The 12,567-nt window shown below is 41.6% G+C and overlaps 1 protein-coding gene across 2 annotated transcripts in view; it reads left to right on the top strand.

Annotated features, from left to right (window-relative positions):
- The window catches only part of FAM3C (FAM3 metabolism regulating signaling molecule C), a 60,402-nt gene that overhangs the window by 12,200 nt on the left and 35,635 nt on the right, over positions 1-12,567 (top strand). For both annotated transcript variants that reach the window (XM_074942314.1, XM_074942313.1), the window contains exons 2-5: positions 677-738; positions 5,850-5,954; positions 6,933-6,962; positions 8,455-8,578. In XM_074942314.1, coding sequence (XP_074798415.1) covers positions 726-738; positions 5,850-5,954; positions 6,933-6,962; positions 8,455-8,578 — 272 coding nt within the window. In that variant the 5' untranslated portion in view covers positions 677-725. The remainder of the gene's footprint in view (positions 1-676; positions 739-5,849; positions 5,955-6,932; positions 6,963-8,454; positions 8,579-12,567) is intronic.

The raw sequence follows: 12,567 nt of genomic DNA, 5'->3' as shown, positions 1-12,567 counted from the left end.
AGATTTATCAAGGTACGTATCTTTTCTTCTTGCATTTCAGACATTACTTTGCTGAAGAAAAGTGGAGTTTTTTTGTGCACAGACTTTGCAATGTGGTCATTAACTATTTTTTAACTATAATCTAGAGAGAAAATCCTCAAGTTTGACATGCCACTCTTCAATAAAACATAATCTTGGTACAGAAGGTCACTAGAAATTTGAAAGAGTGCAGATAGGTTTTTTTGTGTGTGCACCCTCCATGTTGTATGTTTACATTTGTACAATACAAATTGAACACCTTCAAGAAAACCAGGGACATCATCCGATTTCCTTGGTAATTGATTGAGAGTATAATGTGTCATATCAAAACAGGCTGAAAATAAGGTGAGTTTATGAAGGATTTAGTTAAATTCAGAAATGAATGATTAGAATAACAAAACATTCAGGTAGCTTGCTTTATACTTGAGTGACAAATGAGAGCAGTGCATCAGAAATCAATCCAATATACTCTTTCACTGTACGCACTAAGAAATCAAGGCTTAATAGCGGGCTAACTATTAAGTGATCAGCAAAATCGTCACTAGCACTACTAGCTTGGAAACCCTAATTCTGTGATCGAATTAACAAACAAAACAGTAGTAAAATTTCTTATTTGCCTTGAGTTCTAATTTTTGTGCCTTCTGTCTTCTCCTTTTAGGTGGTTTGATTAGTGCAATTGTGCTACTGACTGACTGACAAGACTAAACATGAGGGTAGCAGGTAAGAAAAACAGTCACTGGGATCAGATTTATGTGACTTTTAAAATAAGCCATATACTGCATTAATGAGTAAAGGATAATCCTGATGTTTTTTGTTATATCTAACTTCTGAAAGAAGCACCACAGCTTTAATTTAATGGAAACAGTATTGCTTTGCTATTTTTAGCTGTCTGTGAAGTATGGCATTAAGCAATCATGAATGGCAGAAAAAAAATCGTGTATGTTTATTTTCTCCATACCAGTACCATCCAGCTTCCCTGAAGGTCAGAAAGAAGAAGCAAATGTGAATTTGGTCTTCCTCTGAGTTTCTCAATGTAACCCTGGCTTCCAGCTTTCTTTATGTAGTTCATTGAATTATTGTATATGCATTTCAGTTACTAAACGGGACTTTTTGCAGGGGAGAGGTTCAAGTTTATTGGAAGAAAACATTATGTCTAATGAAATGGCTAAATGTTTATCTGCCACTTTCAGCCAAAATAACTCCTCCTGCGGTCCAGTCTTTGTTTATTAGTATCCTAGATATGAGAGACATCTCAAAGGAATGCAAAAAATACTCTATACATCACTAAATTTAAAAAGTGTATTTAGCACCTTTCACATCAGATGTCTGATGGATCTTTTTATATATCTTTAAATCTTTTAAACAAATATCAGTTGTTCTAATCGTAGTGCAAAGAAACACCAGTCATTTTAGTAAATAACCCCAAAGAAGCGATATACACATGTATACAGTGAAGTTTAGTACAATAGGAAGAAATGGAATTCGAAATTTTTCAGGACTTCAAGATATGTTTTTGATGTAAATGTTACGAGTGTTCTTGGTATTTATAAGGCAAAGGTCACTAAGATGAAGGAATTAGAAATGGGTACTCTTCCGAAACAGAGAGAAGAAATAACTAGAAATGTCCTGTATAGAAGGAATACAGCATTACTTCTGGGGGGGTTCTGTGTGATTGCGCGCATGCAGAATTGCCGCCCCCCCCCCCCCCCCCCCACACACACACGCAAAATTCCTGTGCTTGCCTGCAGAAAACTGCAGCGAAGCAAAGGGAAGCTGTACTGGGGAGGGCAGGGGCAACGACCATGGGTGCAGTTTTGGGCAGGGGATTGCCCCCCCTCCAAACAGAAGTGAGGTGTGGGGGCCACACAGGGTTATGTGCCACTGGGCCCCCCAGCCCCATTTCTGCAAGCGCAGAGCTGCCCAGCTGAAGGAGGCTGCATGTTGGTTCAGCTGACTCTGCAGCTGAACGCCACCTCCTGGGTCCTAGTGCCAGTTGAGCTCCCCTTCTGTGTGCTGGGAGCCTTCCTCTTTTCTGTGCAACAGTGAGTGCCGGTGGAGGGGAAGAGGCAGTGGGGAAGGAAGTGGGGGTGGAATAGGGCAGGGGGATGGGGGAGTGAGGGGAGGGAGATGGAGAAGAAAAATGGATAGGGGAATCACGGGGGGGGAAGAGGGAGACCAGCATGCGGCATCCCTTGGCAGCAGCTGGGGCTCCCCTGTTAAGCACGACCATCGAAACCTCACCCTGACAAGCCCTACTCCCCTACCCATGAACTCCTCCGACCAGCCCCCCACACCCAGACCCCTACCTCACTGATTCCAAAGCAGCTGTACCTGGACCCCCACTCCATCAACACCCCCCCCCCCCCAATGAATCCCAATCACCTTCACTTGGATTGTCTGCAGAGTCCCATTGCCCCTGCACCCGGAACCGTCCAACAAGCCCCTGTGCATCCAAATGTCCCACTGAGCTGCCCGCACCCAGATTGCCCCGCACCTGGATCCCATACACCCTAAGCCCCTCCACACTTGGATCCTGCTGGGCTGAGCCTGCCAACCCACACCTGGTGCACCTGGCACAGAGGGCCCCAGAGTGTTTCTGGGGCAGGTCCAGCCCTTGCACTGTGTCAGGGTCAGGTGCAGCCTCACTGCCGAGTCCCTGTATTGGGGGAGGTGGGGGTTTCAGGGTGATCTCCCACCTCAGTGCAGCCAGTGGCCTGTGCTTCCCCACTGCCATGCTGAAGCCACATTTATTTATTGACAAATAAAATGTGCAGAATTTTAAAATATTGTGGGCGCTATTTTTAATTTTTTGGTGCAGAATTCCCTCAGGAGTAACAGCATATCAGAGACCGACTGGATAGAGTTCAGAAAGAAACTGAGGGAGTGAAAGCTGAATAAACGTAGCATTTGGAGAGCAGAAATAGAGGTCTCTGAGAAGCCTATTTACCTACGAGAAAGGAAGCAGGAAACTTCAAAGAAAATTCAATAGTGTATTACATCTGTATCACAACTAAAGAATTTTAAGGCATTCTTTTGCTATGTACATTTGTACTGTTGTGTTGCAGGAGGAATGTGTGTGTGCTCTAGTTAATAGTCTGACAAACTGTTAGACTTTTCAGCAGTTCGATTCATAGGTTAACTTAGTAACAGTTGCTTCAAAGTAATCCAGGAAGAAAGCATGCTTTCTCAACATTGAAGTTAACATTATTCAGGCTGTGATAAAGGAATAGTGCATGGAACATACATTTTTATTAATTGTATTAGGTATGCTTACATCTGAGCTTAGTTCAAACAGACTCCCTGTTGGGGGTCTGGTGAAAGTCCATTTTATGCTGCAGCAGGAGTGGGCAGATTTTGGTAAGACTGGGAAATGCTCTGTTTTCTGGAAGGTGAATTGGGTCACCAGTGGTGGTTGTCTACTATGATAATCTTCCCCATTTTATTTCCTGCTGTCAGCCCTGCCAAGAGCTCACAATTAGGGCAGAACCTGGTAAAATTTTTGTCTGTAATCTTGTTGCTAAACCCCGTAACACATTCTCTTCTTCTGTTGACGTTTCTTAGCTATAGTAAGCAAGTACTTTAGTGGAGTGCTTTTAGTTCAAAGATTAAAGGAAGTGCTCTCTTAGAAATGTGTTTTCTCTTTTATAGAGAGAGCCCATACAATTCCACGGGAGGGCTTAGAATTCTGTGGTGTTTCTTTGGTGCTGGTACTGTCTGCCCACACTTTCTTGCCTATTCTAGATCAACAAAACATGCACCATCTGTCTAATTTACTATATATCCTGTTCCAAAATCTACTTTTTTTGGTAGATGTGACCTTGAAAAATAAAATCAAACCACTGTATAACCTAAAAATAACCTCCAGGAAAGATGTAATAAGTTACATCTGAGACGTTGAGAAAGTATATAGATAAAATGTCAAATAGATGCAAACATTAGCATTAAAATACTTTCAGAAAACTGTTTTAAGTTTTGAATTTACTTGGGTTACCAAGAGTATTAACTATAGTTAAGGCTGCGAGTCTATCACAGAGGTCACGGATTTCGTGACTTTCTGGTCCGAGCAGCTTGGGTGGCCCCGGCGCAGCCGCTGCTGGGGCAGTCTTGGCCACCACCCCCCCAGCGCCTGTGGTTGTCCTCAGGCCGCCGCCCCCTGCCCTGGAGCACCAATTTAGGGTTGCCAATTTTGGTTGGATGTGTTCCTGGTGATTTAATCACATGACATAATCTTTAATTCCTGGAGACTCCCGGACAGTCCTGGAGGGTTGGCAACTCTACACCAGCAGCGGTCCCGGGCCCCCTTCCAGAGCACCTGTGGTGCCCTGGAGTCCCCCCCTCCAGAGCACACAAGATTTAGTCAGGGGTATATAGTACAAGCCATGGAGAGGTCATGGGCTGTGAATTTTTGTTTAGTGCTAGTGACCTGTCTATGACTTTTGCTAAAAATACCCATGAGTAAAATGTGGCCTTAACTGTAGTTTTGTCAAATAAAATTATTGTAGGTATATAGCCCCCCCCAATTGCCCCCACCCAGCTCCCCTCCCCAAACTCTTGATTGCTTCCAACCCAGCATAGGGTTACCATCTTTCAAGTTCCTAGATAGAGGACACTGCCAGGGGTATTTGGAGAGGTGCTGGAGGGGTTTGTGAGACTGGGAGGGGTATTTGGGGGGTGCTGGCAGGGATTTTGGGGGGTACTGTTAGGGGTACCTGCAGCCTCACTCTTGAAGTGGGGGGCAGTGTTGCTTCCTGTCATTGGCAGAGCAGCTGGCACATGGCCAGGATGCAGCGCCAGCCCATCAGTCAGCGCCACGCCAGCCCATCATGGGCCTCTCCCCCTTCCCAGGGCTGGGAGCCAGGGCCTGGCTCTGTCACCCCTCCTGGCTGGGCTCTGAGGCCCCATGGCAGGGCAGGTGGCCCAGCAAGAGGCGCTTCACAGCCCCGCTTTCCTGGTGGGCCAGCAACCCAGCTCGGGCTCCCCTCCACTGATCGCCTGCCACCTCCCTACCCACCCCTCCTGGAGAGGCTCCTGCTGCCTCACTCACTGAGCCCGGATGCCAGCACTTGCTCATTCGCTCACATGGCCTCTGCGTTGCTGCCAGCTGGCAGAGGACAGAGCTGGCGGGGGTAGGGGTGCGCTTGCACCACTCGGGGACACACTGTGCACTTCAGCCTAGCCCAGCCACCCACCCCCTGCTAGTAGGGCCCTGTGCTGCAGAGCAGGTACGGCTCCAGCCCCAGCTTGGCTTCAGCCCGTTTGACCTTTGCAGTCCACTCAGAAGGGTCTGGCAGTCCAGATTTGGCCAGCGTTCACCTATTGACTATCCCAATCTAGCATATATATTGTTCTGTAAATGCCAATGTGATTGACAAAGCCTTGGCTGGGATGATTTAGTTGGTGTTGGTCCTGCTTTGAGCAGGGATTGGGCTGGATGACCTCCTGAGGTCTCTTCCAACCCTAATCTTCTGTGATTCTATGATTCCAACATGCTATTGATAAACTGTGAGATGTGAATTGGTGCCCCATCCTAGGGTGGAACATAGCAGTCAGAGGTACAGCTGAGCCTCACAGTATCGTTATCCATAGCAGTGATTTAAGTTCACACCTTGACAGTACGAAGCTTCACTTTTGATTTATTTTTCATGTACATACTTTTTGTTTACTTCATTTCACAGTTTGTAACATATTTCTGGCAGCATTGTAATAGCTTTTTTTAACACAATTCACTGTGGATTTCTCATGCAGTTTATTTTTTGTGTTTAAAACTGATATGTATAAATTGTAAAATATAAATAGATGCCAAAAACTTTATTTTCTGTGGTTCTGAACAGGTGCTGTAAAGTTGGTGGTAGCTGTCTCAATATTTCTACTGACATTTTATGTCATATCTCAAGTATTTGAGATAAAAATGGATACAAACTTAGGAAACCTGTTTGGTAAGTGATGACTTCTAACTGTTTTCCCCGCACAAATCTAATTGGCCTTGAATACAGATTAAGTACTACACGCTCTTTCCATGGTTAGCCTTGCATGTTCATGTTCCAGAAGAATTCATGTTTTTAAGAATATACTTTTATGTTCAGCATTAAAAGGTAAAATATTAATATTTACAAATTTTAATGTGAATATTTTAGCTTAAGAAGTTCACATTCAAAATATAAACAAGATTGTATTCATGCACAGATCATGTTTAATAGTATTTGTGGTTTTAGTCAAATGGTCTTTAGACTGAGGGTATAACAAGAGTGCACAGTCTGATTGTAGTCATATTGGTCCCAGGAAGTTTGAGAGACAAGGTGAGTTAGGTAATATCTTTTATTGGACCAACTTCTGTTGGTGAGAGAGACAAGCTCTCACGCTACACAGCTTTTTTTCAGGCCTGGGAAAGTTACTTCTGTGTCATAGCTAAATACAAGATCAAACAGTTAGTTTAGCATAAGTAGTTAACGCATATTCTAAGGGACCACTTCACCCTGAATATGTGCTAAGTACTTATGGGGTAGTCAATTATTTTTTGTCAAGTTCAAATTTAGACACCTACACTCTGATTTTTTTTCAGAGGGATTGAGCACCTACAACTTCAGGGATCTCTGGGAGCTCAACATATCTATTACCAAATCCTCTGTATCTGAAATTGGCCAACCAAAACTTGAAGCACAAAATGTTAGACTGCATTTCAAAATTTGGCCCCTTAATTTTTGTGTGTCTTACTGTAAATGTTTGTGCTTTATATTTGAATATGATGGTGGGAGGTATTAAATGGAGTATCATAAACAATCAAACATATTTTTATAGATCTGCAAAAGACCAAATTAATGGGATTATAAACATTTTACAAATGAAATATCATTGTAACTAAAGCTTTTTAAAAAACGTAACTAAAGTTTTTTAAAAACTTTCTTCTGTGTTTTTAGCTAGATCAGCATTGGAGGCAGCTGCACGCCGTAAGTATTTCATATGCCACAGTTACTGCAGTGTGTATTTACTTTTGTCTGTATATACAATATTGCTGTGACTTTTAAATACTGACTGTCACTTTGATATGAAAATTGCCACCTGCACATAAAAATGCAATGAGAATAGATTCAAAATAGAAGATTGTTTCATGTTTAACCAGAGAATTGCATTTGTTAGATCAGCATATGTCAGAATAGGTATTTTAATGGTTTGTGATATTGTACCTAATTAATTTTACTGTTACATATACAGTATTTAAGCTGCAGTTCCATGTGTGTATTGATCAGTATTTTCTTTGTGCTCTTTTGGTCAAGTACAAGATAGGATATGTGGGAAATAAGTTTACTTTTATTCCTGGATAGAGACAGATTACAGTAACTGGTATTTATTTATTTATTAATCGAAGTATAAATAAGTTTCTTATGAAGGATATATGATGCGGCTCTTGAGTATTAATACATTTTGAAGAGGGTTCCCGATAGGTACCACAGGACTCTCTCTGGAACTGCAGCTGCAAAAGGAGCAGAACGTGGGGCTGCCCGCTGGCAACTCCTCTGGCACAGCGGTACCGCCCCCAGCCCTGTCCTCCGGCACGGCTGTACAGACCTCAGACAGGAGACGCAGTCATGCAGACCTCTGCGTGGAAGGGACAGGGGCAGGACTCGGGGTGGTACAGCCGCATGGGAGAAGCTGCCGGCACGGGGCGCTGGTTCCTGGGGGCGGCGGCCCCACGTTCTGCTGCTTTCGCAGTTGTGGTTCTATAGATACTAATTTGTATCTGCGGATATAAATTAGTATCCATGCAGGGATCTACTTTTAAGCACTTGATTCAAGATGTCTTTGTTACATTATTTAAGCAAGGAGAAAAGTTGTGTGTGTGCATGTGCCACAGGACTGGAATCTGGGAGATGTAAGTTCTGTTTCTACCTCTGCCGCAAAATTCTGATGTGACTTCAGGCAAGTCATTTAGGGAATGATCCAAAAGCCACAGAAGTTAATGGAAAGATTCCCGTTGAGTTTAGTGGGTTTTGGATCAGGTCCATAATTTTTCTGTATCTGTTTCTCCATTTATAAAAAGGAGATATGCACCTACCTCACAAGTGAGATTAAATGAATGTTTGTGAAGTGCTTTTTCCCAGAATTGAGTATACAGTCTGAGTTATGCACTGTTGTCACCATGTTGACCCCAGAATATATGAGAGACAAGGTTGGTAAGGTAATATCCTTTATTGGACCAACTTCTGTTGGTGAGAGAGACAAGCTTTTGAGCTTACATAGTGCTCTTCCTCAAGGGCTAAACTCTGTGTAAGCTCATAAGCTCGTCTGTCTCGCCAACAGAAGTTGGTCCAATAAAGGATATTACCTCACCCACCTTGTGTCTCTACATAGGCTGAGATTATTTGTGACTTCCCTCCACCTTTTCCTTAGATTTTTTTTATTTACTGTCATATCTAAATCATATTTATTTCCTTTCTAAAGCTACAAAACCACCCAGATATAAATGTGGGATTTCGAAGGCTTGTCCTGAAAAGCACTTTGCCTTCAAAATGGCAAGTGGAGCAGCCAACGTAGTTGGGCCAAAAATTTGTGTAGAAGATAATGTGTAAGTATTTGCTTATCTGGCAGATTATCTGTATGTATCTTTTTAAAATCTATTTTGGATAATTGCTCAGTCAGAATCTCTTGAATTCAGACTATAACGTATTGATTGTTTTGCTGAAGTAAATAGAACATTTTGTGGTTTACTCTTTAGTTTAATATGCAAACAAATATCTGAATTGGTGCAAACACACTTTTTTCATGTACTTTTTGACACTCGCTAGCTGTATGAGGGATTGTATTGTGGAATTGTTATGGTTTGCAAAATACTTTTTAAACTCCATCAGGCCAATGACAGATAAAATACATTTTTAGCATTTCTTTAAAAGAGCCCTGACAGGGTAAAAAGACAGATATTTTAATAATAAAAAGATAATTACATTTTGCTGGTATCTTAAATTACTAAACCTAAATTTTAAAAATCCAATTCACTTTTCACTATTTACAGTAAATTCACTTAGTTTGATTAATAATATTAGACTAATGAATTTCACTTTTGTTTCCGTTTCTAGTAATTTTCACTTTTTATATCCACTAGTTCCTTGCTGCAAAGGTTGGGTTGCATGCACTGTAGGGGAATGTTTGAAAAATTGTATTCTTTAAGGTTATTAAATTGAATAAAAACTTAGTAGTTTTTTAATGCAGCCCTTTTAAAAATACAAAATCTGTTTTATGCCTAGCTATTTGTGTTCCTTAATATTAAACTAATTGGATTACTTCATCAGTGTGCTAATTTTGTTCCAGACAGTCTCACTTCTTACATCATGATTACCCTTGATTTTACCCCATAGAGTACATGTGACTTTATAGGTTACAGCTTACCAGCTCAGTTTCTGAATAAGTTGCATTGCAAACGGATTTTTGGTATTGCTACAACTACTAAGAACTTTGTTTATTCCAGTCACAATTAATCAGCGTTCATGTGAAGGTTGGCTTTAAAATAGCACAGTATAATTGTACTATATAATTGTACAGTATAATTCTCCCAGCGCACACTATTCTGGTGCTGCGTAATTCCAATATGTCTATGTCAAACTATGCAGAGTTGTTCCAAAATAACTGGCAATTTTTCAGTGACCATCATAACACAATGTATTCTGCTGCAGATGACAATTTAACTACAACATAATTTCAAGTAGAGGACTAGATTGTCATCAGAGTATACTGTGTTTAAAGAGACTTTGTAAGATTAGAAGCATTTGAGCCAAAGGATTGGCTTTGTCTTCAAGACTGTACCCTGTCATGATCACTTAACTTTAGTAACACAGATTCATTGAGGCTGGAATATACTAAGCTAACATGCTGAAGAATAGACAGATAGTTAACATGCTTAACTATGGACAGATGTTCCTTCAACCCTTCCTTGCACAGCCAGTACTATACCCACCACTGACTCAGCAAGTTGGTTAGACTGCTTAAGATCCAGTTTGGCTAGTTTTTTCACTGCCCTGCCGAACTGGACTTTAAACAAACTGTGAAACTTGGTTAAGTGGCTGGCCAGCCACATTCATTAAAGTTCAGTGCTATAATTGTCCTTAGAACTTAGTCAGCAAACAGGTACTTATGAAATAAGTCAGTTCCAGAACATGAAACTAATTATGGTTGGTATAATGGATTCTTTAGGAGTTGCCCCCCTCTTTTTTAGCTAGGCAGCAATCGTAATACTTCGCCTCTTTCAAATGAGACACAACCCTCTTGAAATCTTTCAGTGGAGCAGAAGTGTTAACTTCAGTTTCTTGACCAAACTTTAACTTAGGTAGTTATATCTGTCAGCCTAAAATTCTCCTTTAAAATTCCTTGCGTAGTTGAGGAAATTATTCTTTAATTCCCTCCTAAAACCCTGTTATCTAATGTTGCTGAGCGAATGCTGCGTTCTGCCTCAGAAGTGCCCTAATTTTCTTGGGGAGGAGTGAGTGGTCCAATATTGTTCTATATAGTCATATAAAAAGTAGTTTCTAAAGTGCTTGGAATCCATCAAGATGAGAATCAAGATGGTTTGAGGTTGCAGAGTGGTAGCCATGTTAGTCTGTATCAGCAAAAAGAACGAGGAGTACTTGTGGCACTTTAGAAACTAACACATTTATTTGAGCATAAGCTTTTGTGGGCTAAAACCCACTTCATCGGATGCATGCAGTGGAAAATACAGTAGGAAGATATACACACACACACATAGAGAGCATGAAAAAATGGGTGTTGCCATACCCACTATAACAAGAATGATCCGTTAAGGTGAGCTATTTTCAGCAGGAGAAGAAAAACCTTTTGTAGTGGAAAAAAAATCTTTATTATGTATTTTCAAGCTTAACACAAGATTATGTTGTGTGTAAAAAGGGAGTGTAGTCTCATAGCACAGAACTAGGAAGGGCTACTGGGTTATGTTTTCAATCTTGTCAGTGACTCAATTTGTGACCTTGGGCAATTAATCTAATCCCTTGGTCCCTCAGTCTACCAATCTATACAATGGATGTAATAAAATTTACCAACTTCTCAAGGTGTTTGAGGCAAAATATTTGAAAAGATTTTTGGAAAGCCAGAGATGAAATGCTATATATGTGCATCATATTAGCTGTTTGTTTTTTTATTTTTATTTTTTAATCTCAAATAGTTAAATAAGGCATGGTATGTGTGTTGATTTGTTTGGCAAAGCTTCTACTGTAATTGTGTCAGATTCTCCTCTGGAACAGGTGATAAAAAACCAGAGGCACTTCTTAGTAACAGATAACTTAATAATTCTGTTTGTATGATGTACTATTATCCTGCATCATGTGTATGGGATCTTCTGCATCAATTTACTGTACACTTTTTTGGCAAAAAGTATTATCTCTGCTAACTTCCTATGAGGGTACCTTTTTAATATCTCTTGGTTTTATATACACAATTAAGAATCTACATTTATAGATTTATAGATGTCTTTGTTTTTGAATGCAATGCCTTTGACTTACATTTTAGAAGCCCACATAATATGTTGACTCGAAGTTTGGATTAGTATTCTAAAACCAACAAGCTGCTGCTCTCTTGTGAGAAATTCAGTGTTACATTTGTACATGCTTATGACTGCTGATGCCACCTGGAGGGTGAGGAGAAAGATCTAGCCACTTTGCAAGAATTCATTTTAGATAATGCAGCTGTTTTATGGTTGCTTCAAATTGCCCTTCGTTATCTGTGCTCAGGTGATTATTCAGATTTGTTTGTACAGTAACTCCTTGCTTAATGTTGTAGTTATGTGTATACACACACAAACACACACAAAGTATAAGTTTTAAACAATTTAATACTGTGCACAGCAATGATGATTGTGAAGCTTGGTTGAGGTGGTGGAGTCAGGGTGGAAGAGAGTGGGATATTTCCCAGGGAATGTCTTACTGCTAAATGATGAACTAGCACTTGGCTGAACACTCAAGGGTTAACCCATTGTTAATGTAGCCTCACACTCTACAAGGCGGCACGAATAGAGGAAGGACACACATCATGGCACAGAGAGATAGACATACCCTCGGGGGGGGGGGGTGTGAGAGAGAGAGAGAGAGACACCGTGTCTGTGAGAGATGCGCATTGCCCCTTTAAGTACACTCTAAGTACACTGCCTTTTAAAGTAGATCAGCAAGTTGAGACAGCAGCTGCTGCCAGCAAGCTCCCTCCATCCTCAGTCCTGTTGTGTATCCCGTCCTTCCCCTGCTGCCCTGTGGAGATAGGGTACAGGAGCTGGGGGGAGGAGGACACCCTGACATTAGCAACTCTCTTCTTCCCCCCTGCACAGCAAGCAGGAGGCTCCCGGGAGCAGCTCCAAGGCAGAGGGCAGGAGCAGCACATGGCAGTAGGGGGAGGGACACCTGAACTGCCTGACAGTTGATAGCCTGCTGGGTGGTTGCCACACAGGGAACTTAGGGGAGCTGATAGGGGTCTGCCGGCCCACCCTGCTTGCAAGCCCCCACCAGCTAGCTCAAACGGGCTGTTCTTCCTGCAAGCAGTGGACAAAGCAGGAGGCTGCCAAAC

The sequence above is a fragment of the Natator depressus genome, chromosome 1, assembly GCF_965152275.1.
Source record: "Natator depressus isolate rNatDep1 chromosome 1, rNatDep2.hap1, whole genome shotgun sequence".
NCBI classification, from domain to species: domain Eukaryota; kingdom Metazoa; phylum Chordata; order Testudines; family Cheloniidae; genus Natator; species Natator depressus.
Note: the sequence above shows the minus strand (reverse complement) of the source record. Positions and strands in the feature narration are given on the sequence as shown.